The 27,162-nt window shown below is 48.0% G+C and overlaps 1 protein-coding gene across 2 annotated transcripts in view; it reads left to right on the top strand.

The window, feature by feature from the left end:
• Window positions 1-208: 208 nt before the first annotated feature.
• LOC137645620 (NADPH-dependent diflavin oxidoreductase 1) overlaps window positions 209-27,162 on the top strand; it is a 98,392-nt gene continuing 71,438 nt past the window's right edge. Inside the window, exon 1 of one of the 2 annotated variants that reach the window (XM_068378430.1) lies at window positions 209-638. In XM_068378430.1, the coding sequence (XP_068234531.1) occupies window positions 525-638 (114 nt within the window). In that variant the 5' untranslated portion in view covers window positions 209-524. The remainder of the gene's footprint in view (window positions 639-27,162) is intronic. The other variant, XM_068378431.1, reaches the window with a different exon arrangement.

Here is a 27,162-nt window from a genome sequence, read left to right as displayed (position 1 = left end):
CTTTGATGAAAAGAATTGCTACCCTTTGATGTTTTTCAGTACGGAATAAGTAAAAAGTATACAGTATGTGTTCATCAACACTGTAAAAATGTTCAACCAATTTTGAAACTCAGTATATTTAACCTCCAGAATTTTTCTTGCTTTATACCTACCCAGGTTTGAAGAATAACTAAAGGTGAACTAGACTATGGGCGAGATCTCACTGGTGTCCGCGTACCTTTGCAATATAAGAAGAAGAAGAAGAAGATCATGAGTCCATGACATAATGTAAACATTGCCCATCAGATTATAGGACATGCATCTGTCAGCTGCACCTAGGAGCCTTAGTTCGAATACGCTTCTACGAGTTACGAAGAGGCTTCCAAGAGACAGTTAAGGCTTATCTGCAGCCTGAATCAGATTCATAGTTAATTTTTGTATAGTAGCCAACTTTTGAATTGACATTTTCCTGAGTAATTGAGAATCTTGGCCAGGCTTAGGCCTGCTGTCTTCCTGCCGAAGGATTTTGCTTATTGTTATACACGATGGATCCGCCTCCTATTTCAAGATCCAGACTTGAAATTAATTTCATTCGTCTGCTTGAAGAAACACAACAAATGGCAAATGGAAATAAACCAAAAGACTGGACATTTGAGAAGGTTAGTATAGTATCCTAATATAAAGAGTAGTGTTTATGGGGTAAAATTATAGAATGATGCAATAAATGGTTTGTAGTAAATAAGAGTGTTTTATAATGTATTTTGTGGTAATATGAAAATTAAATACAAAGAGGTTTAAAGATTATATATAAAATATAAAATGGGCCCATTGTATCCTAATATAAAGAGTAGTGATTATCGGGTAAAATTGTAGAATGATGTAATAAATGGTATATAGAAAATAAGAGTGTTTTATAATGTATTTTGTGGTGTTTTTGAACGTTTTGATTATGATTCCTGGCGGAAATCCATAGTTATTGAGTTATGGTTCGTCAACAATCTTAACTGAAAAGCTATGGCTTTGCACTAGGGATCGTCATCAATTACGTTCTAAACACCTTAAAATATAGTGCACTTGTCTAATTGTTTTTATATTTAGTTTAACTTCGATAAACTTTGTTTCTGACAGCCATTGTCATAAAAAAAGTCATCATGATAAATAGACCAACGCCGTAATAAAAAAACCAATACCCTAATCAAAACCAAGTAATGGTAATGAAATACTGGAGCTTTTGTTTTCCAGGACGTCTGGACACACAGAAAAGGAGAGTTTTCAATATTAAACTTACCCGATAATCATGTAGCTGTCAACTCCGTTGCCCGACAGAATTCTATGGAGGGATACGCCAGCTATCACAATACTAGAAGGGGGTGTACTTACCAGCGCCACCTGTGGCCAGGTACTATAGTACTTCTTGTTGACACCTCCTCAATTTTTCCTCTGTCGTGCTTCCGGCAAGACGTTCTGGGATACGCTTATGATCTTCGAGTATTTTCACGGCTTTTGGTGAAGTATTCTCTCAGATTTCGGCTGTCGCTTTACTGGAAAACTTCTATATTAGCTTAGATAGCTATTATTTAGTCCTGATTAAACGGTTAACGATCTTTTGCTTGATTTTGAAACCCCACTTGGCTAACTCTTTTGATTCAAGATGTCTGACATTTCACAAGCCCCCACCCATAGACGATGTAGGTCTTGTAATAGGCGTATTCCGAAGGCCTCGGTAGATCCTCACACCGCTTGTTCTGACTGTAGGGAAAGACCCTGTCAGTTAGAAGATCGATGTGAGGAATGCGCCGGACTTTCGGAACTTGATTTTGTCCGTCTTCTTAAGTATTCAACCAAGTTAGAGAGAGAGAGAGTTAGGAGGAGTTCTTCTCACTCTTCACTTTTTTCCTCACCTCATGATCCCCTACCTTTTCCTACCCCTGTAGTGGCTACCCCCGAACCTACTATTTGCCCTCAGCCTGATATGTCTGTTGTTTTGCGTGCCATTCAGGCCTTAGGTGACAAAGTAGAGTCAGTGGTTAGTGATCATAAGTCTCTTATGGCCGAAGTCAAGGAACTTAAGGTCAAGAGTGCAGTGGGTGGAATTAGTGCCAGTGCTGTGACGAGTGCTAGTGTCAGTGCAGTGCCAAGTGCTAGTGTCAGTGTCAGTGTGGTGCGTGAGGATACTTCTGTGCGTGCCAGTCGTCCTCCCAGTCCGGGACCTCTTGCAAGCTCCCAAGCCCAGGGGAGAAGCAATGTCGAAGGGCAAAAGGGTTCGGCAGGCCTTGATCGGCGCACAGAAGTATCCTCGGTGGTTGCGGGCGTGTCTTCCAGAGACCGTCACTCCCACCTGCAGACGATTGAGCCCGTCTTTTACTCGTCTGCTGATCAATTGTCAGGGAAGAAACGCTGGACTCAGGTCTCAAGACCACTCAAACGCAGAGTCCAGACCTCAAGAACTCAACCGGGCTGCAGTCATTGGATCAGCTCTGACTCGCCGCAGTCATCAGTTGAATGCACTCCGCCTAAGAGGAGTAAGGTTCTGCCACAACAGATCTCTGCTGTTAAGGCTTTACCTCAGCAGACCTTAGTGTCTGCCGACCCCAAGTTGACTCTACTGCAGTCCATGCAGTCACAACTTGCGGTCTTGATGCGTGAGTGTCAGGCTGAGAAGGTTACACCTCCTCCTGCGATCGCTCCGCCTGACCGCAGTACTGCCTGCCAGGCGTACGATGTTGAGGCTCCTCAGGATACCTTACCACGTTCTGAGTTTACTGTTTCCAGTGGTGTGCAGCTCCCTCCGCCTTCCTTAAGGCAACCTCAGCAATGGGAACAGGAAGCTTATACCTTACTTCCTCCGCTTCCACTTGCAGTTCCACCAGTGAGGCAACACTCTCTTGAGGTACAACAACCTCTCCCATCCATGAGTCAGTCTCCTCAGCTCTCGCTGCAGCGAGCTCAACCCTCCTCAAGGCAAGCACAACACCTTAGCCTTGCGCCTCAGGAACCTCAACTCGCGAGACAATTACTGTGTTCTGCGCAGCCACTACCTCATCGCTCACAGCTCACACCTCAGGAACCTCAACTCGTTCCTCAGGAACTTGCTACTGCGCATCCGCCAACCACTCAGCAAGCGCAACCCTTGAGTTCAGACACTCATGCTAGGAGTCAGCCTCCTCCACCCATGCGCCTACCTTCTGCTACTTCTTTTGATCAGCCTTTGCAGTCTGAGCCTCAGGTGTTCCCTCAACAGATTCTTGAAGAGGAAACCACTAATATTGTTGTTCCAGCTCGTGCTGACTCTGCTGTTCAGCATACCTTACCGATCTCTTCGCTACACTCTGGTGATGAGGCGTCTGATGATGAGGCGGCACACCTGGATCCCTCATCAGACGTGGATGAATCCAAGTCTTCTCCACCTTCTATTGACTTTCGTAAGGTCTTGGCTCTGTTTAGGGAGGTATACCCAGACCACTTTGTCTCTGCTATCCCCCGCTCTCCGCCATCTGAGTTTTCGCTGGGCATGCAGCCAGCTAAGTCTACTTATACTAAGCTAGTCCTAGCAAGGTCCTCTAAGAGAGCGTTAAGGATCTTAGGGGAGTGGTTGCAGACTAAGCAACACCTTGGAAAGACTTCGTTCATGTTTCCTCCGACTAAGCTCACTTCTAAAGCGGGCGTTTGGTATGCCACAGGAGAGGAACCAGGCTTGGGAGTACCTGCCTCTGCCCAGGCTGACTTCTCAAGTCTGGTAGACTCGCCTCGTAGAACAGCAATGAGGCGCTCTAAGGTTTGCTGGACCTTCTCAGACCTTGATCACTTCCTGAAGGGTGTTTTTAGAGCATTTGAGATGTTCAACTTCCTAGACTGGTGCCTGGGGGCCCTCAGCAAGAAGACCTCCCCTGCGGACAAGGATTCTGCCATGCTATTAATGTCCTGCATGAATAAGGCCATTAGAGATGGATCTGGCGAGCTTGCTTCGATGTTTGTGTCAGGGGTTCTTAAGAAAAGGGAACAGCTATGTACCTTCCTTTCCTCCAGCATCACACCTTGTCAAAGGTCTCAACTCCTTTTCGCTCCGCTCTCGAAGTTCCTCTTCCCCGAAGAGCTTGTTAAGGACTTGTCTGCTGCCCTGATACAAAAGGACACACATGATCTTGTGGCCTCATCGGCTCGTAAGACTAAGGTTGCTACCTCAGTCCCCAGGACTTATCGCACCCCAGTGGCTGATACTCCTGCTACGAGGTTCATACCGCCCTTTCGTGGTAGAGCCCCCAGCCGAGGAAGCTCCCGTCCAGACTCTTCCAGGAGCAAGTCTAGGAAAAGTTCCAAGGCTTCTAAAGGAAAAAACTGACTCTCCGCATCTCCAGACAGCAGTAGGAGCCAGACTCAAGATCTTCTGGCAAGCCTGGGAAAAGAGAGGTGCAGACGCCCAGTCTGTCAGTTGGCTGAGGGAGGGTTACAGGATACCATTCTGCCGCAAACCCCCTCTGACCACATCTCCCATCAACCTCTCTCCCAACTACAAAGAAGAGGACAAGAGGCTAGCGTTGCACCAGGAGGTGTCGCTCCTTGTACAGAAGAAGGCAGTGGTTATAGTCCGGGACCATATATCCCCGGGTTTCTACAACCGTCTCTTTCTGGTGGCCAAGAAGACAGGAGGTTGGAGACCGGTGCTGGACGTCAGCGCGCTCAATGCGTATGTCACCAAGCAGACGTTCACGATGGAGACGACGAAGTCGGTCCTAGCAGCGGTCAGGCAGGAGGACTGGATGGTCTCGTTGGACCTGAAAGATGCCTACTTTCACGTTCCTATTCATCCAGACTCCCAACCTTTCCTGAGATTCGTTTTTGGAAAGGTTGTCTACCAATTCCAAGCCCTGTGTTTTGGCCTAAGCACAGCTCCTATGGTGTTTACGCATCTGATGAGGAATATAGCAAAATTCCTCCACTTATCGGACATCAGAGCCTCCCTTTACTTAGACGACTGGCTGTTGAGAGCCTCCACGAGTCGTCGCTGTCTGGAGAGTCTCAACTGGACTTTGGACTTAATCAGAGAACTGGGTCTGTTAGTCAACATAGAAAAGTCTCAGCTCATTCCCTCCCAATCCATTGTGTACCTGGGAATGGAGATTCGGAGTCAGGATTTTCGGGCTTTTCCATCGGCCCCAAGGATAAGCCAAGCCCTAGATTGCATCATGAGCATGCTGAAGAGGAGCAGTTGCTCGGTGAGACAGTGGATGAGTCTCACAGGGACCCTTTCATCGCTGGCCCTGTTCGTCGAGCTAGGGAGACTCCTCCTCCGCCCTCTTCAATTCCATCTTGCAGCTCATTGGGACAAGGGTTTGACTCTCGAAGCAGTCTCTATCCCAGTCACCAAAGAGATGAAGACCACTCTCTTGTGGTGGAAGACCAATCTCCTTCTCAGGGAGGGCCTATCGTTGGCTATTCAGACCCCCAATCTTCATCTCTTCTCAGATGCATCGGACTCGGGCTGGGGTGCGACCTTGAACGGACGGGAATGCTCGGGAACGTGGAACGAGGAACAGGGAACGCTCCACATCAACTGCAAGGAGCTACTAGCAGTTCATTTAGCCCTGCTGAACTTCAAGTCCCTCCTGCTAGGCAAGGTGGTGGAGGTGAACTCAGACAACACCACAGCCTTGGCTTACATCTCCAAGCAAGGAGGGACCCATTCGAGGAGCCTATACGAGATCGCAAGGGACCTCCTCATTTGGTCAAGAAGTCAAAACCTCACTTTAGTCACGAGGTTCATTCAGGGCAACATGAACGTCTCAGCAGATCGCCTAAGCAGAAGGAATCAGGTCATTCCCACGGAATGGACCCTCCACAAGAGTGTGTGCAACAGACTTTGGACCTTGTGGGGTCAACCTACCATAGATCTGTTTGCCACCTCCATGACCAAGAGACTTCCGCTGTACTGTTCCCCAGTTCCAGACCCTGCAGCAGTTCATGTGGATGCTTTTCTGCTGAACTGGTCCCATCTCGACCTTTACGCATTTCCACCGTTCAAGATAATAAACAAAGTCCTTCAGAAGTTCATCTCGCACGAAGGGACACGGCTGACGCTGGTTGCTCCCCTTTGGCCTGCAAGAGAATGGTTCACAGAGGTACTTCAATGGCTAGTCGACGTCCCCAGGACTCTACCTCTAAGAGTGGACCTTCTACGTCAACCTCACGTAGACAGGTTGCACCCAAACCTCCACGCTCTTCGGCTGACTGCCTTCAGACTGTCGAAAGATTCGCTAGAGCTAGAGGCTTTTCGAAGGAGGCAGCCAGCGCGATTGCCAGAGCAAGAAGGGTTTCCACTCGTAGAGTCTACCAATCTAAGTGGGAAGTCTTCCGGAGCTGGTGTAGAGCCAATGCAGTATCCTCTACCAATACCTCTGTGACTCAAATAGCTGACTTCCTATTACATCTTAGGAATGAGAGATCCCTTTCAGCCCCTACGATTAAAGGGTACAGGAGTATGTTGGCTTCAGTTCTCCGCCACAGAGGTTTGGACCTTTCTTCCAACAAGGACCTTCAAGACATCCTTAAGTCTTTTGAGACTTCTAAAGAGCGTCGTCTATCCACTCCAGGCTGGAACCTAGACGTAGTCTTAAGGTTCCTTATGTCACCTAGGTTCGAACCTCTCCAGTCAGCTTCCTTCAAGGACCTTACCCTCAAGACTCTTTTTCTCGTCTGCCTTGCAACAGCTAAGAGAGTCAGTGAGGTTCATGCCTTCAGCAAGAACATTGGTTTCACGACCGAATCTGCAACATGTTCTTTTCAGCTCGGATTCTTAGCTAAGAACGAACTTCCTTCACGTCCTTGGCCTAGATCGTTTGAAATTCCTAGCCTCTCCAACATGGTAGGTAACGAACTAGAGAGAGTTCTTTGCCCTGTCAGAGCTCTCAAGTATTATCTTAATAGGTCTAAACCTATTCGAGGACAGTCAGAAGCCTTATGGTGTGCCATCAAGAAACCTTCGAGGCCCATGTCCAAGAACGGGGTTTCGTATTATATAAGGCTTCTGATTAGAGAAGCCCATTCTCACTTAAAGGAGGAAGACCTTGCGTTGCTGAAGGTAAGGACCCACGAAGTAAGAGCCGTAGCTACTTCGATGGCCTTTAATAAAAACCGTTCTCTGCAGAGCATAATGGATGCAACCTATTGGAGGAGCAAGTCAGTGTTTGCATCATTTTATCTTAAAGATGTCCAGTCTCTTTACGAGAACTGCTACACCCTGGGACCATTCGTAGCAGCGAGTGCAGTAGTAGGTGAGGGCTCAGCCACTACATTCCCTTAATCCCATAACCTTTTTTAACCTTTCTCTTGAATGCTTTTATTGTTGTTTTTATGGTTGTTACGGTAGGCTAAGAAGCCTTCCGCATCCTTTTGATTTGGCGGGTGGTCAATTCATTCTTGAGAAGCGCCTGGGTTAGAGGTTGTGTAGAGGTCCTTTAGTAGGGGTTGCAGCCCTATATACTTTAGCACCTTTGAGTTGATTCAGCCTCCAAGAGGAACGCTGCGCTCAGTAAGGAAGACGAACTTAAAAAAAAGAGGCAGAGTAACGGTTCAATTCGACTTCCTTACCAGGTACTTATTATTTCATTGTTATTTGAGATAACTGTTATATGAAATATGGGATACTTAGCTATCCTTTAATCTTGTACACTGGTTTTCACCCACCCCCCTGGGTGTGAATCAGCTACATGATTATCGGGTAAGTTTAATATTGAAAAATGTTATTTTTATTAGTAAAATAAATTTTTGAATATACTTACCCGATAATCATGATTTAATTGACCCTCCCTTCCTCCCCATAGAGAACCAGTGGACCGAGGAAAAATTGAGGAGGTGTCAACAAGAAGTACTATAGTACCTGGCCACAGGTGGCGCTGGTAAGTACACCCCCTTCTAGTATTGTGATAGCTGGCGTATCCCTCCATAGAATTCTGTCAGGCAACGGAGTTGACAGCTACATGATTATCGGGTAAGTATATTCAAAAATTTATTTTACTAATAAAAATAACATTTTTCATCCCATTTTCTGAGTAGTCATTCATAACAGTGTTCTTTGTATTACAAATACCTCCTTACTTAATTGAGCTAATGATTTATTGGTTTTTGCTCTGTCGTATGCTTCGCTCGTGATTAAACATTATCCCACTGCTCCTGTGTTCTGGCAAGCGGACTATGTTTCGTTACGCATGTTAGGCCCGGGACTAGTATTTTGGTGTTAATTATCCATTAAACAAACTTAAAGTGGTGAATACACACTTAACAAAGTGGGGATTTGTAGTTCTGTGCTCCAGCATCTGTTCAAACATGAACTTGGCTTCCATTTCCAATGATCAGGCTAAATATATCAAATACACCTTTCTCCCCTAACTTTTTATTTTTAGCATGATCAATTAAATAAGAGCTACTGTATGATTTTACTGCTTATTCCAATATTGAAAATGAATAACAAAGATGTTTAAAATATAAAACTGGCCCTTTTTTTCTGTTCAAACAAGTAAGTTATAACAAAAGCACCACCTTTTCTGAATTACCAGGTGTAAGGAGGCTCCTATGATATGTGCTATGATGACAAAAAGAGCAAAATAAGTATTTTTTATTAAAACCTGTAACTTCATTAATAGAGATTCTTGCCAGTAGTATATGGGATTCAAAATAGTGTATTTGCAAAGATCTATTCAATTATGTGAGTTTCAATGTTCTAACTAATATTGCACCATTCTATAATTGAACCGATTATCGTAGAACTTAGTTTAGTCCAAAGGTATCTGTGTTGCTCACTAAACCATAATTGAGTGCAGGGTGATTGCAGTTCATTGGGACAGGCATAAACTTTCATATTACTTGTCAAATTGATTTTATTTAAGGGGGAAATGTTTATCTCTGTCTGAAATACGATAATACTGTATGGAGATAATTTTACGATTTACAAAGTATTAAGGTATAGTGTAACCTTGCCAGGAGTTAAGCCAGTTGGGAAGTAAACACAGGATTGAAACTTAGTATTATGGTAAGTTAAGGATACAGAAGTCTAAAGGGGATCACAGAGGGGCGTAGCCTTGCCCGGTAGGTTAGTAGGTAAGGATATGGCTCCTAGGTTAGGTTAGTTGGTGTTCTTGTGTTTGTTTCCCTTTTAAAATGTGGGATTTTAGTCATAACTTTTGAAATTTCACACCTGGTCTTTCCCAGCAAACTACAAAAGCTCCATTAGTGCTACAAGTGCACCCTCATTTTTGCACTTCAGGTATTAACATGAATTTGTTCCGTAACCGAAATACAAACCACGCTATTTACAAAGGGTTACCTTTTAGCGCAGCTGAAATGGCGAGCCATTAGAATTTAACGAGGGTGTATTACCCCCGCGCTAGTTAGCGGGGGGGGGGGGGGTAGGGGAGTGGTAGCTAGCTACCCCTCCCCTCCCCTCCCTCACACACAGATGAATGCTCACTTTCACTTTTGGCTCGGACTGTGACAGACGTCTCTGTCTTGGTCCTCTCTTGGCAGCCATTGTTTGTTTTGTCTTTACTTAATCGCTTACTTTTCATTTACTCAATATATATGTAAACATGTTTTCATGTTTGTATATATATTTGAGTATAGAAATAAGTAAGTTTCCTTTTCAGAGTTGTGTGTGTAGTGTACGATATCTACGTGGAGTCCTCGGCAGTTAGGCCACCACGGCGTAATTTTATGGGTGGCGATCGAGTTTGACTTATGTCTTTCTCTCTCTCTCTCTTGAGGTCGTTCACCCTTTTACTACGCGTTACTACGCCCTTGTAGCTTCCTTTCCGTGTGGGGGGGTTGCTACGCCGTACGTTTGTCTCAATTAGTTATGAATCTAATTGTAGTTGTTTTTGTTTTTCAGCTTGTAGAACGATTCCTTTCAGGGTTTTCGTTCTTTCTTTAGTGTTCATTCATTTTTAAATTACATAATTACATAGTTACATAATTATAATTGTTATAATTCTGTTTTGGTTACAGCTCTCCTTCCGTGAGTGTAAGTGGTTGTGAGGGCACGTGCCTGTTGTGTAATTCTTGTTCCTTTCCCTCGGGATTCCTCTTCGGAGCCTTCCCGGGGGAATGAATGTGTACTAATATTATTTGTTTTATTTTTTTACAGTTACCGATCTAGTTCGTTTCTGTAATATGGCAACGGTGTGAGCTGTCTTGTTGAGTCCTGGGGATTCGGCTGTTGCTGCCTCCCCCCTTGTATTTTCGTCAGGGGCGTGTCTCCTTCTACTGGAAGTACTCCCGTGACGACGGACAGCTCTCCAGTTCATTTTAGAACTCTCAGGAGGCTTGCCTCCTTGGGCGGGTAACTTTCCTTCCGAGGGAAGTTTTTCCTGTCCAGGCTTGAGTTTTTCCCCTTTTGGGGGGTTGTTCTCTTGCCTTTTTTTCGTGCGACTATGCTCTTGGTGCTGAGCGGTCACACCTGCAGTTTCGCTCAAGGGGCTGGGCAACTGCAGGAGCTCCTCATCGGAGGATTGCTCCTTTTAGGTCACTGGCTGACCAGTCTCTTCTACGAAGTGTTTCTCTTTCGTTCGCGAGAGAGTACACTCATAGAGACTCCTCTTCGGAGGTTTCTTCTGTTGCTGTTGGTGTTGGCCTCCCTCGCCGTAAGGCCCACCGTCCGCCTCGTCGTAAGGGCCTCTCTTCTCCCTATAAGGGTGCTTGAGGCGCCTTTTTGAATCTCCGTTTGCAGCCTACAACTCCTTTTTCTCGATCTTCCGCCTTGGTGCAGATGGACAGCAGTCTGATCTCGTCTTCCGACGGGCAACGGTCTTCCCGACGGACAACGGTCTTCCCGACGGACAGCGGTCTTCCGACGGACATCAGTCTCCCGGCGGACAACGATCCCTTCGGGGCAAAGGGTTGCCTCCCACGGGGGTTCTTCCCTTGCGTGTCAGGGTTTCCCTGCGCGCCCTTCTGCTGTGTTCTCTCCTGCTCCTGCTCAGTGTTAGCGCACAGGCGCTCTTCTGCTCATCAGCGCTCTCCTGTTCGTCAGCGCTTTCATGATGATCATCCCTCTGTTCCTGTTGGTTCCTGTTACGCGCCCTGTGCGCCCACGTTCGCCCTCGCGATCTAGAACTTTGGTTCAGGTCGGGGTCAAGGACTCTTCTTCTTTGCGCAGGCTTCCACGCGTAGCCTTCTGCTCGTCAGCGATCATCAGCTCGCCAGCGATCACCTGTCTCTCGGCGATCTCCGGATCGCCCGCGTTTGTTACAGCCGGCACGCCAACGTTCTCCAACACTTCTGAAGGAACATGGTTCGCCAGCTACTAGCTCACCAGCGCATGCTGATCGCCATCGCGCGACCCTCAACTGCGGATGCTGATCGCCATCGCGCGACCCTCAACTGCGGATGCTGATCGCCATCGCGCGACCCTCAACTGCGGATGCTGATCGCCATCGCGCGACCCTCAACTGCGGATGCTGATCGCCATCGCGCGACCCTCAACTACGGATGCTGATCGCCATCGCACGACCCTCAACTGCGGATGCTGATCGCCATCGCGCGACCCTCAACTGCGGATGCTGATCGCCATCGCGCGACCCTGCGCATGCTGATCACCATCGCGCTATCGTCGCCCACCTGCAGATGCTGCTCGCCATCGCGCGACCGCCCACCTGCGCATGCTGATCGCCATCGCGCGACCCTGGCATGCTGATCACCATCGCGCGACCCTGCGCATACTGATCACCATCGCGCGACCCTGTGCATGCTGATCACCATCGCGCGATCGCCCTCCTGCACATTCTACTTGCGATCGCTCACCTGCGCATGCTGCTCGGCCATCGCGTCGGCATAACACAACGCGCCATCGCCAACCTGCGCGTTAGCGCTCACCAGCTCACCACCGATCGCTTGTTGATCCATATCGCCAGCGGTCTTCCTCGCCCACGCGGCAGCGCGTTTCCTCACCATCGCGCTAACGCTAGCGTTCGCCGCCTCGGACTCGCGCTCATCCACCTGCCCACCCTCACGACCGCTCGCCTGCGCGCGACCGCTCGCCTGCGCGCGACCGCTCGCCTGCGCGCGACCGCTCGCCTGCGCGCGACCGCTCGCCTGCGCGCGACCGCTCGCCTGCGCGCGACCGCTCGCCTGCGCGCGACCGCTCGCCCGCGCGACCGCTCGCCTGCGCTACTGCTTGCCTGCGGTCTTCCTCGCCCACGCGGCAGCGCGTTTCCTCGCCATCGCGCTAACGCTAGCGTTCGCCGCCTCGGACTCGCGCTCATCCACCTGCCCACCCTCACGACCGCTCGCCTGCGCGCGACCGCTCGCCTGCGCGACCGCTCGCCTGCGCGCGACCGCTCGCCTGCGCGACCGCTTGCCTGTGCGCCCGCGCGACCATTCGCCTGCGCGCCCACACGCCCACGTGCCTGCACGTCTACGCTCATGCGCGTCCGAGCCCATGCTCTCCAATGTTCGCCCACGCGCGAACCAACGGTTTTCCATCGCGCGGACAGATGGTGTTCCGTCGCGCGAACCTACAGTGTTTCTTCGCACAAACGTCGGCTTATTTCTTGCAGTATCCATTGCTCGTCTATGGGTTATCGCTCGCCGACCACCAGCTCTCGCCCTTCCTACCACGCTCGCCCTCCTTCTGCGCTCCTTCGTTTGCGTTACTGCGCATGGGCGCTTCCACGTTCGCCCACGCGGAAATCTTTGAATTACCGTCGCGCGAGCTCCAGGGCGATTGCGACCACGATTCCCAATGGGGTTTTCGCAGCATGGCCAGCCTGGCGAGTTCTTCTGGAGCGTATTTCCAGAACACGGCCTCACCCCGTAAACGCAGAGCATGGCACTTGCAAGAATAGGAGAAACTTAAGGGAGATCTGAGCAACACTCCTCTTTCCTGAACCTGGGTTAGCCCTTCCCCGTCATTCCCTGGAAGGATTTTTGGCGGGGGGGCTTTCCTTTCGAGATTTCTCCATCGGACAAGGGGTGACTGCTTACCCCTTCCTCTGGGAGCTTACCAGGTTCTTTCCCTCCTCGGTTACGGCCCGAGGTTTGGTTCAAGGAAGCTACAGGAAGATCAGGGGTACTTTCCTCCTCTCGAGCTCAGGCACCTTGGCCTTTCGTCGTTAAGTATCTAACTTGCGGACAAGCTCGATGTTGTACCATCTGGACGCGCTGACTGAGGGCTTCCTTCGGGTGTCTCATCTGTGGAGGTCGACGACCTCAGACACCCTTCCATCCTTGAGAAGAGTTTGTTTGTGCCCAAGGACAGAGACTTAGACAGCGGCTGTGCGGAGGAAATCGACTTCCGTTTTCACTCCTCCAAGGCGCTTTCTTTCAGACTCTGCAGGGCTCCAGCGCCCTTTTCTTTCAACCACGTCGGCCTAAGTTATCGGCTACGACAACTGGGACAAGGTGTCCAATTGCAGTTTCCTCCTGTCAGGAACAGATGGCACGGGAGACTCCCCCGGGGGGGCATAGTCCTAAAAGGAGTTCACGAACTCTAGGATTGCAGGTTTTTCGCTGGGAGGATGCTTAAGGTTACTCATCCGAATGACAGCTTCCCGATGCCCATTCCCGCACAATCTCTGTGATCAGCCAAGGATATCGCGCCTGCCGTCTCTGTCAGCGAATTCAGTGTCTCTGAACTTCTATGCCATAGCGTCAGCAGAGTTGCCCGGTTGGGCAGAATGATCCATACCTTAGGCGAAGGTCTTCCTTAGGATCATCGACGGCTTCACCCCCGGCCTCCTCAGTCGATCCTTTCTTGTAAGGAAGGATCTGAGAGGGGATGTCCGTAGTCGACCTCTCAGCCCTGATCAAGTTTGTCGAACAAACTTCGGCCAGCGTAGACCAGCAGAATCGATCAGACTGGTAACGAGGCGACAGGACTCTTTAAACCCTGGATCGGAAGGACGGGTACTTTCAGTTTCCATTCCATCCATCTTCCCGGGTGCTCGTCGAATTCAGCCTAGACTGCAAGTATTCCTGCTTATGATGCAGTGTGGCTATCCCGCCGTGGCATAGCAGGTTTGTTTCCCCAGAGAACTCTCCCTGCCTTCCTCTTGGCCGCTCAGGTGCAGGCTTCCGCCTCCTCTGCTGTTTGGAGGGCTGGTCAACTCCGGTAGGCTCGGGTTCGACCTTCTACAGCGCAGGGACAAGCTTCCGGATGCTTACCATGAGTGTGGGCTCATGGTATTTTGCTTGGAGCCTTCTCTTCCTCTGCCTCAACATCCTGAGTATCTGGCCATGATATTGAGTCAACGGCCTTACCACGATGGAAACCCCGCTTCTCGTTCGTCCAGCGAGGTTAAGCAACGTCGGTACTTGGATGGGTGACCACCTGGGGACGCCAGATTCTGTTACCACATCCTCCGAGCCTTCCTTTCGGTTGACTGTGGCAAGACTGAGGAGAGTCGCGGTACCTGTTCTCAGTCAAGCAGAGCTTTCAGCCCTACCTTGGAAGGTTTCCTAGTTCTCCTTTCCTCATTGACCCGTCTATAGTCCGAACGGTCGCCTCAGGATAAGTTCCATGTGGGACGATCCAAGTTCCGGTGGCTTCAGGCAATGTTTAACCGGACTTCCTGGCCCCTATGGGACCAGCGGAACTATTAGACCTGCAATGGGTGTTGACCTATGGAGCCTCTTGATGGTAGTGGATATTCTCGTCCTTTCCCCACATTCTTGATGCTGTTCTCGGACTCGTCAAAGGAAAGGGGGGGGGGGGGGGGGGGCATGTTCCGGTCCAGGCCTATGGTCAAGACCTGAAGGATACCTCTCCATCATTCAGGCAGGCTTAGGGGCCTTAGTCTGGCCCCTCTACAGATCCTACAGCTCCTGCCGAGTCGCCCCGTGCGCGTCGACTTCATGATTCTGGCGTATTCTAACCAGCAGGGGACGCATTTTCACACCTTCACATCTTGCAGTAGAGATACCGGGATGATTGAGATTCTCTCAATACCACCATCGGCTCTCTCATTCCAGGCAGGGGAATGTTCTCTCAGACTATCCGAGCAGAGCCTCGTAGAGAGAGTGTACCTGGGGGTCTTTGACCTTGGGTAACCAGCAAGTCCTGGTCTGGGGGACCTGATCGCGACAGCTTGGAACCTCAAGCTTCCGCTATTCTTCCCCCCAGTCTCAGACCCCGAGACTCTGGCAAGATGCATTCCGGTGATGGTGGGACAACTTCGACGCCTGCGTCTTCCCTCCTTTTTGTCTGTGGACAATGGGTCTCAACAAGACCAGGTTGTCTGTCAACCTTTCAATGGGAGAGCTCCACTGGGACTATGCGCAGAACGGTTTCTGGACCCTCTGCTTCCCCTGACGGAACTCCCGGGAGAGCTTCTCCCACGGCGCAGACTACTCAAGCAACCACACGGCGACATCTCTCCCGAACCGGGGCGTCGCTTCGACTTCATGCCTGGAGACACTACGCTTCCTCCTCAAGAAGAGACAACCCGCTACAGTCGCGGTACGGAGGTCGCGTCACCTGCGATAGTCATCCACAGGGGTCTCGGCAAAGTGAAGAGTCTTCTGTGGTTGGTGCCGTGGGAGATATACCTCTTCCCTTGAGGCCTCTTCCCCAGCAATAACGGTCTTATTGCCTTTCGGCGGGAGGAAACTCCTTTCCGCTCTCGGCAATGAAGCCTGTCACTCAGCCTTTCCCTGACCTTCAGGCTTAAAGGAATAACTTTTTCCTGCCCGCTGGATCTATCCTCGCTCATGCAAAGCTACGATCGTCCCTGCCCTAGTCGGAGGAAGACCTCCAACTTGGAGCATGGCTCGGACTTTTAGTCCTTTTAGAGATCTTCTCAAGACCCTTTACGACAGGCCTCGGATTGTATTCCGCCTTGGGTCTCCTGCTCACTCTGGCCACGGCCAGTGTGTAAGCAATCTTCTTGGTCTCTTACGACTTCCCCCTTTCTAAGGAAGAGGGGAAGGCAACATTCAGGCTCGCTCCTGAGTTGTTGGCTAGACTCAGAATCTGGGGGTCCCGGCCCTTCGGTCCGATTCATTCAAGATTTTGAGTCTCCATTCTGTATCTGATGTCCCAAGACCTTCTCTTTCTTGCCAGTAAAGGAATCGAGAGTTCTGGAGAGGGAGGTCTCAACCTTCCGGACTCACCAGTGGTAGCTTATACACCCCCCCCTGGAACCCCCCCAAGCGGCGGCGCGAGCCCTAAACCACGCCCCCTTGGGCGGAGTTACCAGAGACGAGCGGGTTGACTCGGCAATGGAAGTCACATTTCTGAAGTTGACTTCGGCACAGAACGTTCTCCTCTTTTTCCCTCCCGCTGCTCCCAACATTTGCTGATTTTCATTATCCTGCACTCAGCAACCAGAGTAATATCTCAGCCCACGGCTTAATTATGTCTAGGCAAATTCTTTCCTCCGCGGAGGTGCATCGGCTTAGCGAAGACTCCAGCGGAGAGGAGAACGTAATCAGTAACGAAAAACGCACACAATCGACTGCAGATAGTGATATGCCTTCTAATTCTGATATCGTAAATATGTTACTACAACAGAATCAAACTCTTATGCAAATCATCCAGAAAAGGTAAGGTTTTAAATTCTGTTTACAACGAAAACGTCATATGGAAAGCAGCTGATTTAGACTAATGACGTCACAAATGCAAATGGCGGCCCCCATACGTAAGCTTGTTATGATTTGAATGCTTAGAGCAGGCACTTCCGAACATAGCGTAAGTAGCTTAAGCAAAGCATGTGCATGATTACTACACGATTAATCGGTATAAACAAACTAAATACTCCAATTTTTATATATTACAAAATTATAATTAAGCACACAAAACAAATTGCTTGCCTGACACATTAAAAGCACGCGCTTAATAGGCAGTAGGCTAGACCACAGGTAAGTTCGAGCTTACATTTCTCGCTTTAAACCTATCGACACTAGCCTAGGCCCTGGGGGGCTATCTGATAAGGGTTACATATGAGGCAGGTCTAGTTTATTAATAATAACAGATTTAAACTTATCATTCACTTAAATATGGCACTGAATTAACCTAAGAGGGCTATTTGAGTCGTGAACCCCATTGCCTGACTTCAGCCTTCTAGGTCCGCTGCTGTCCATATTTACTATACCTGTTGAACAAAATTTCAATTATTCTATGGTAAATAAATCACTGATATTAAACATTCATCTCGGCAGAAGTGGTTCACCTGCTAAGAAGAATGAGGCTCCCCCTCCTACTAAGCGCTCAAGACGATCACCTGAATTACCTGAAAGTGCAAATTTAGACCTCTTTTCCTTTTATAATAATGGAGACGAAAGTGATTACGAAGATTTCAACCTTCTTACATTCAATAAACCCATTCCTTCATATATTTCCACCAATTTCAAAGCTGAACCATCTTTTCATAGAGAAGGGAAAATTCAATTGAATAATTCACTAGTAGCATTAACTTTCAGTGAAGGCCATAGTGATAACCGGGATAAATTCTTTGTTAGTAGTCAAAATAAGGAGTTCTCAGACTTTTTTAAATTAATTAATACTCCAAAGTTGAATTTCTGGCCTGAAGGTAAGGTATTTGATGACAGTTATAAGAGAAAATTTTTTTATGACATTGAAAATATTAAAATGAGTATTTCTGCCTTTCAAGGGCATGCAGCACTGGCACACATTGTATACCCCTCCAAAGTAAATGACATTGATTTTTTGTCCAAAATTATTATTGGTCCCCTAAGGAGGAGCATAGACCTCATACAAAATTTGATAAGAAATTTCAGAAGCAGAGCACTTCCTAGATACCTCAAGGAAGAAGTAAGAGATCTTATAATCAAAGCAGACATTAAAGAAGTTTGGAATTTAACTGAAGACCAAAAATCAGCCATTGCTGCCTGCTTTCACAAAGGTCCCCTCCTCAGAGGAGGGGCAGCAAACTTCAGGGGTAGGAAATTCAACTTCGGGGGCAGATTTCAGGGAAGAAGGTTCAGTTTCCTCAAAGGTAACCCTAACTTTAGATTCAAGTCTCAGCCACTTAGAAGAGGTAATAGGCGAGGTGGGTACAGGGGGGGGAGGTCACAAAATGGACAAGCTAATAGTTCAGGAGCCAGAGAAAAGAAAGACCCTAGAAATTGAGCCATGCTCCGCACCAGTTCAAAGAAAAATTTTTTCAGCACCAGTATTCTATGCACCAGTTGATAACGATGTTTACTCTGCACCAGTTAATAATGAGCTTTGCTCAGCACCAGTTAATGAGCTTTGCTCAGCACCAGTTAATTACGAGCTTTGCTCAGCACCAGTGGTTAATGAGCTTTGCTCAGCACCAGATAATAACGAGCTTTGCTCCGCACCAGACCATCATGACATTGGGCCAAATGCTATAAATCAAGATAGAAGTAAAGAGACCTCGCCTTTGGCCTCAAAACCAATGAATAACTCCTCCCAGAGCCCCCTAGAGAATAGGATAGGTAAGTCATTATTGATGAATATTGATAGTTGGAGAAAGCTTCCTAATGCCTCTTTTGCTTGTAAAATTATCAATGAAGGGGTGAGAATTCCATTTAATAATAAACTTAAAGCCCAGAGGTCATTAAAAAGAACAGGTAAAGATAGATTTTATTCAATTAACAAGCGTAAAATATTGGAAAGTGAATGTGACAGACTGCTAAAACTAGGTGTCATAGAGCAGATCCCCAGAACTTCCTTTTACTACTCCAACCACATATTTTATAAATTCAAACCAGATGGAACAGTACGACTAATCTTTGACATGAAAGTGCTCAACACCATGATTAAAAAACCTTCTTTTACCATGCTCAAGGCCAATACTATATTTCCCTATCTACATCTAAACTCTTGGGCCTGCAAACTAGATTTAAAAGATGCTTATTGGCACATTCCATTACATGCAAGTAGCCAGAAATTTCTAACCTTCAAACTAGGTAAAAGGAAGTTCAAATGGACTGTGATACCCTTTGGACTAAAGACAGCACCTTATATTTTTTCAAAAATAATGTACACAGTGATCAAGTATATTAGAACCTCATATAACATCTTAATATTCAACTATCTTGATGACATTCTCATATTAGCAAAAGATTATGTAAAATGTAAAAATCACATTCAGCTAGTCATTAAGATCTTGTCAGACTTAGGATGGAATATCTCACTTAAAAAATCTACAATTGAACCGACTCAAAGAATTGAATTTTTAGGAGTGCATTACAATATGATTAAGAAAACTATGAATCCCAGTGGGAAAAACATAGAGAAGTGTGTCGAATTGGCCAAAGCTTTCTCCAACTCTGTTAAATCCGACCTGCATTCCTATCAAATGTTAATCGGAGCTTTAAATTTTAGTGCATCCTATACAAGCTTGGGAAGATTCCATCTTAAATATCTCCACAGGTACCACAGTTATTTTAATTCAGGGTACAAAATCATTCCCCACACCTTCAAAAAATACCTAAAGCCATGGGAACAGAGACAAATGTACAGAGAGATTAACATTCCAAAACCACAGATAGATGCAGAACTTTTCACTGACGCTTCCAACCAGGGTTGGGGAGGTGCATTAGTAATAGCGGGTAATATGCTCTCAATAAATGGAACTTGGACAAATGAAGAATCCTCCCTTCACATCAATGTAAGAGAGTTATTAGCTTGCTTCTATTCTTTGGAACACTTCATCACAAGGTTATACAACAAGGTAGTCTTAATACATGTTGATTCAAAGGTTACTAATTGTTGGATAAAGAAACAGGGTAGTATCAGAAACAAGTTAGCCCATGAACTAGTCAGGAAAATACTTAGTACCATGAAGGATCACAACATACAGATAAATTCCAGATGGATCAGGGGAGTAAGTAACACCATCGCAGACTCACTTTCCAGGGACCTGGGTTCCATTCACACAGAAACTTCCCTCAGTGACAGTCTATTCTCCTTAATCTGCTCTGACTTCAATTTCACCCCAGAAATAGATCTGTTCTCAAATGGTTTCAATACTAAGTGCAAAAAGTTCTGTTCATCTCTTCCAAATCAAAAAGCCATCAGCAATAATGCACTTACGATTAGCTGGAAGGGATCAACACCCCTCTATGCCTTTCCACCAGGATTCTTACTACACAAAGTAGCTTTTAAAATCAATAAAGAATGCAATAATAATATGCTTTTCTGCACCATATCGCAGGGGACGGAACCATGGATTCCATTAGTGAAGTCAGTCGCGAAGCAGCACAAACGATATATTGTGAAGATCGAAGACTACCAGATAGTTCTCAAGGATTGTATCTCACCCTCAGCAAAGCTCCAATCAACTTTGATCGCCTTCAAAATTTAAAGGATCAGCTCCCTAACGTCTTTCCTCCTGAGGTTTGCTCCAAAATTGCTGTCAGCTTGAGGGACAGCTCCTTGCACAAGTATGAAAACCTATACAACATTTTTAAAAGTTTCATTCACAAGGAGTATGGAAGAGACAACAAATTTCCCCTGTTAGCAATTATTTTATTTTTCAATCACCTTATAGACAAGGGTCTGTCTTACAACACCCTGAAGAGCTACAGAGCAGCTTTAGGTCCTATCTTGTCAGGCTATTTCCCAGGTTACTGTCTTGCAGAGGACAAATATGTCAAAGCAATGATATCGGGAGTTAATAGAAGGAAACCTAGAAATTCTCACCAGTTCCCTGGCTGGGATCTAGACAAAGTAATTTCATTTCTCAACACCACGAAAGATAACTCTACCTTACTACTGACACAGAAAACCTTGTTCCTAGTAGCCTTAGCTTGCCCTTTAAGAGCTAATCAATTTAACAATCTCAGCATTTCCAGGAGCACCTTCACCCCAGAACACATTGTCTTACGGAACCACCCTTCCTTCATGGCCAAAAACCAAAAGAACAACTACACGCCAATAGAGATCAGCTTTAGGAAGCTTCCTAACAGACCAAAAATATGTCCAGTCAGACAATTGAACTTCTATTTGGAATACACCAACAAAGTCTGTATGGAAAGAAACATAGACAGGAAAGACCACATATGGCTAGATGAACACTTCAAGATAATGTCTCTACAAAAAATGAGACAACTTTTTAGGGAGTGCATTTTCAGAGCTGACCCAAATGCAACTAAACAGTCAACGAATTTTCACTCTATAAGGGGGCAAGCTTCATCAAGACTGCTATACAATGGAGTATCGATACAAGAAATCATGTCCAGAATGAATTGGAGAAGCGACTCTGTCTTCAGCTCTTACTATGCTCTCCTCGGCTTACAGGGAGCTTTCGATGCTGTGGTCGCTGGACTTCATCTTCAAGCCCCCTGAAGCATCTGCCTAGCTACCACTGGTGAGTCCGGAAGGTTGAGACCTCCCTCTCCAGAACTGTAAGTTTACTTGTGAACGAAGGTTCTGGAGTGGGAGGTGAGACCTTCCGGACTCAAAGTCTGGGTCACCCTCCAACCCTTCCCCCGTGAGCCGAGGAGACCATGTACAGTACTTAGGAGGGAATATTCTAACAACTTCATAATTCAACAGAGTAGGCTATATACAAGAACACACACATACAATCACTATTATTCCACAGAAAACAAACTAACTGGAATCTTTCAATATTCATATCAACCAAGAGAGCACAAGAAGATTGAATTTACTAGTAAAAAGACCTTTATGTCCAACAATTTGCACCTTCACAGTAATTCCTTCATAACTTGCACTACCAAGGTAAGCTCAACCACTTCTGTGTTATTTTTTGTTCTATTACAACTTCAAAAATGTGACTTCCATTGCCGAGTCAACCCGCTCGTCTCTGGTAACTCCGCCCAAGGGGGCGTGGTTTAGGGCTCGCGCCGCCGCTTGGGGGGGTTCCAGGGGGGGGTGTATAAGCTACCACTGGTGAGTCCGGAAGGTCTCACCTCCCACTCCAGAACCTTCGTTCACAAGTAAACTTACAGGTTAGCGCTGGGAACAGCTGCAGTTTGTCCTCAGTTGCAGCCGATTTGGGAGCACAAGGAGGACATGGGGGAGAGTCACCAGTATACCTCTTCAGCCCGGACTCAAGGACATTCATCTCGACCTGTCTCCAGACCCTCCCCCGTCACGTCGCCCTACAGCATGATGTTGGATACATCGCAACGTCCCTCGCCTTCGAGTAATACTACTCTGTGACGCAGGTGCTACAAGCTGGAGTCTGGAAGCGTCTAATGACCTTCGCAGCCCGCTTCCTGCAGGGCGTGACCCACAGGAGTCTCGATACGTTTTCTATCGCTCTGTGGTGGCTACACAACAGCTGGTCTAACCTCAGGCTCCTTTTTGGACAGGTAGCAGAAGGTTGAGGGCATTGTTATCAGGTTTTAGTCTGCATGAACGAAAGAAGTATGTCTGGCCCTTACTTCTTTCTTCATCATCCCCTCTACGGGAAAGCAGCATCCTGGTCTCTGCATAGCTGACCTCGAACCTCTGCAGGTAAACCATGCTTCCTTGTGTTCCAAGTATTGAGTCAATACTGTCGCGTCCCCCATACCCTGACGAGGTGGTATTGGGAACGTCCTAACCCAGAGTTCCTTCTGGAACTCCAGGTCAACTGCCTAGGATGGGTCACACTTCTTCCTTCACACATAAGCTTACGTAGGCCACATGGTTCCTTGCGGAGCAAGGAACTTGTGAGGTGCAGGGACTCCTTTTCTCGAGTGCGACTCACTCGGATTCTGAGTCCCCGGGTAAAGCGAAAGCCAGTATGGCTGGGGACTTTCCACCCTACCTAAGGGGTAAGTCACCCTTTGTAAATAGCGTGGTTTGTATTTCGGTTACGGAACCAATGACAAATTCGGAGATAATTTGTATTTTTCCTAACCATACAAACCTTAGCTATTTACACATATTTGCCCGCCAGCCCTGTCCCCCAAGACAAGTCCTACCTCTAAGTGAAAGTGAGCATTCATCTGTGTGTGAGGGAGGGGAGGGGTAGCTAGCTACCACTCCCCTACCCCCCCTGCTAACTAGCGCGGGGGTAATACACCCTCGTTAAATTCTAATGGCTCGCCATTTCAGCTGCGTTAAAAGGTAACCCTTTGTAAATAGCTAAGGTTTGTATGGTTAGGAAAAATACAAATTATCTTCGAATTTGTTATGTTCTTGCAGCGTCCCCTTGCCCGTATCTACACTCCCTATTTAACCCTCTACTATACATCTGTTCTTGCTTCCTTTCTCAGATTTTCATTACTAAGAAAATTGCTTTGTTTGATATTGTCATTATGGGTAATTACACAGCTAAATCATATTGAATTTTGATGTCAATTAAGGTAGAATTCTGAGTAATGTTTTTTGTTCCCATCCGTATACAAACTATTGACTTCGTGAACCTGGGATGAACATTGAATTATTGTTATGGTATATATATTCTATTTCCATTTATAGATACAAGTGTTTAGGTATTTTGGGTAGTTTGTAGACTACAGACACACTCACCAAATATTCCTTGTAGAGCAAATTGGGGGATCACAGGGGGGCCATTTTTTCTAAGCTTGAGCCAACTCGTTTTGAGGAGCCCTGCCCTCCTCAAGAAATCAAACCTCACACTTTGAATGCAACCAGTTTTCAAATCCCTATAAAGGGTTCCCTATGAACCATTAAAAAACATGTCTAACAAGCATTGACATTCGAGACAGTGTTCTTGCTTGCTCTGGCTTCGACTAAACTGGTAGGGGAACTACGTGGCTTGTCATATTTGACTACCCATTCTGAACATTGGAGGTAGGACTCTATCGCCTTTTTACCAGAGTTTGTAATAAAAACTCTGAACCCTGCTATACCCTTCTATTCATGATTAAAATTTTGGAGAGTCCAGATGAATTGCTTGCTTCTTTACCCTGTGAGGGTGCTAAGATGCTACCTCGAAAGGACCTTCCCTGCTAGGCAAAGGTTACAGAACTTGTTCATTAGCTCAGAAAGGCAAAAGAAGATGGTCTTAAAAAAACATAATTTCGTTCTGGCGTCATGAGGTCATAAACAGAGTGCTATCTTCAGAACAAGGTGAACTGGAGGGACTGGCACAGGCACGAGTTCTCGAGGTCGGGGTAGTGGGAACAACTCTAGCCTTTTGGAAGAACCTGTCAGTGGGTCAAGTATTAAAAGCAGGTATCTAGAGGTGTCAGACCATCTTCATGACCCACACCTTATGTGAATGCACCCATAAGTCACTGAATACCTTTACAACAGGACCTGTGGTAGATGATTAAAAGGTTGTGTGGCTAACTTAACTTTCTCACAGGACAAGAAGCAAAGCATCTGAGATACCAGTTGCGTGGTCAGTTTAAGATGAGAGAGAGGATGTCTGGCCTTTCCTCTTTTCCTTCCCCTTCCTTTGGGTGTAGAAGTTGCATCGTTATATCACTGGAGCGGATGTTATTGCAGGTAAACTTCACTAATGAGTACTTTTTTATGTTGTGAGTAATATAGAAGTTCTCATTTCCCCATCCTTCTAACAAGAAGGACAGAATGTAAACCAAACAATTTACTCTTGCCATACATTACAGACAAAGAATTCTGTAAGGATACAAATTCTTCCATGACCACCTTTTATTAGACAACACCTATGTAGCCTAAAAATAGTACCATAGAAAGTGGATTGGAGTCATCACTCTACCCCCAAGTGGTTTGAATGCATACACATTGCAGGATTTTAAGCCAGCCAGTTTGGTGACAGGGACTCTCTCTCATCTAAGTAAATGTCTCCTATTAAAGGACAAAGGTTTGTGTTCATGTAGGAATGAATCATAAATTTTTAAAAAGTAATTGTTCCGTAACCGAAATACAAACCACGCTATTTACAGAGGGTTTACCTTTTAGCGCAGCTGAAATGACGAGCCAATAGTTTTAACGAGGGTTAATTACCCCCGCGCTAGTTAGCGGGGGGTGGGGAAGGGTAGCTTGCTACCCCTCCCCCCTCCACACACCGGTGACTTGCTTCACTTCACTTTTGGCTCGGCGGTGATCAGACGTGTCTGCTCATCGCCCTCGTGACAGCCTTTAATTTTCTGCTTTTTCTTTTCAGCGTGTGTGTTGGTTGGAAGTTGACCTTCAGTTATTTCTTCTATATTATTTACGATGCGTACATGCCCTGGAGTTGCCGGTCGTCCTTGTGGGACTTTCATGTCGGACGTGAATACGGATCCGCACACCCTCTGCCCTCAATGTCGGGGCCGACGGTGTGACCAGGAGAACATGTGCCGTGAGTGCAGGGAGTGGTCTGCCTCCCAGTGGGAGAGGTTTGGCCGTCGGCGTAAGAAGAAGTCCAAGAGAGACCGTTCTCCTCCGGGGTTAGCCTTGAAGGAGGAAGGTTCTCGGGACTCTTCTTCCGCCGCCCAAACCTCCTCCGAAGCTCCCCCTCGTCCGCCTCCTAAGGAGAGTCGGCCGAGTGGGAGCGCAGGCCCTTGTTCTGTTTTCCGACCTTCGGTGGGGGGAGAGGGCGTCGCCTCCCATAGCGAGGCGGTTCCCCCTCCTCCTCCGGGGGAGGTTATTGATAATGCCTTATCCAGTGATGATCTTTTACAAATTTGGTCGTCCCTGGGGCTTAAGGGCTTGCCCTCCAGGGTCGCTCTTATTGACCTTGTCTCGTTGGGGACCGCTGTTAAGCAGTCGCCGGCGGTAGCAGAGGTAGACCCTCTGTCTATTGTCGACGTCGTGGTGACAGAGGCCTCCGACGTGGCTGGGCAATCTGCCGCAGGTGCTGTTGCGGGTGATGGTGCTAAAAGCTCTCCTCCTCCTTCCGTATATCCTTCGAAGGGGAAAGTGAGTCCTTCGGTCTCGGCTGCTGCTCAGCTTCCTTCTGAGGGAAGTGCTTTGACGGAGACTCCCCTTCGGAGGACCGATGGTCCCGACGATCTTCCCCGAGGCCGCCTCCGCCGTAAGGCTCACCGTTCGCTACGCCACAAGGGCCTCCCTTCCCCTTACAGGGGGACTAAGAGGCGCCTTTTTGGGTCTTCATCCTCCGGGGGGGACTCTCCTCGTCAGCCTCAACCTACAGCTCCGCCTTCCTTGAACCTCTCTGCAGACTGCTCACCATCTCCTGCCAGATCTTCGCCTTCTGGAGAACTCGTCACCCGACGGGCAACGGTCCCTTCGGGGCTAAGGGATCCTTCCCTTACGCGAGCAGTGCTAGCGCACAAGCGCTCTCCTGCTCGCCAGCGCTCTCCTGCTCGTCGACGATCTCCTGCTCGCCAAGACTCTCCTGCTCGTCGGCTCTCTCCTGATGTTCGCCCCCCTCGCCAGCGCTCTCCTGCTCGTCAGCTCTCTTCCGAGCGTCAGCGCTCATTTGAGGACCATCGCCCTGCGGTCTCTGACCACCCTTTAGTTCCTGCTGAGCTCCCTGCTCACCATCTGCCTGGTCCTGTGGCTACGCAATATCGTGCTGCGCGTGTGTCAAAAACACATGTTCGCCAACGCGCCAGCGATCTCCCAGTTCCTGCTCGTGAACGCGCCACGCCACCTGTCCTTTCACATGACACGCGTCGACCTTCTGCTCGCCAGCGATCACCTACGCGCCAGCGATTACCTCCTCGCCAGAATTCACCTGCTTGCCAGCGCGCACAGGCGATCTTAGTATCGCCTATTCAACGCGACAGCTAGCGCGCCAACGTTCTCCAACGCTCCTGAAGGAACATGGTTCGCCAGCTTCTAGCTCGCCATCGCGCGATCGCCCGCCTGCGCATGCTGCTCGCCATCGCTCGCCCCTGCACGATCGCCCTCCTGCGCATGCTGCTCGCCATCGCTCGCCACTGCATGATCGCCCTCCTGCGGATGCTGATCACCATCGCACCCCATCACGCGATCGCCCACCTGCGCATGCTGCTCACCATCACGCGATCGCCCTCCTGCGCATGCTGCTCGCCATCGCTCGCCTCTGCACGATCGCCCTCCTGCGCATGCTGCTCGCCATCGCTCGCCACTGCATGATCGCCCTCCTGCGGATGCTGATCACCATCGCACCCCATCACGCGATCGCCCACCTGCGCATGCTGCTCGCCATCGCTCACCATCACGCGATCGCCCTCCTGCGCATGCTGCTCGCCATCGCTCGCCCCTGCACGATCGCCCTCCTGCGGATGCTGATCACCATCACACCCCATCACGCGATCATTCACCTGCGCATGCTGCTCGCCATCGCTTGCCATTATGCGGTCATTCACCTGCGCATGCTGCTCACCATCGCACGCCAGTGCGTCTACATGCCACATCGCGCCATCGCCAAC

This window comes from Palaemon carinicauda, chromosome 8 (assembly GCF_036898095.1).
Source record: "Palaemon carinicauda isolate YSFRI2023 chromosome 8, ASM3689809v2, whole genome shotgun sequence".
NCBI lineage: Eukaryota > Metazoa > Arthropoda > Malacostraca > Decapoda > Palaemonidae > Palaemon > Palaemon carinicauda.
This window is presented reverse-complemented; position numbering and strand designations above follow the sequence as displayed.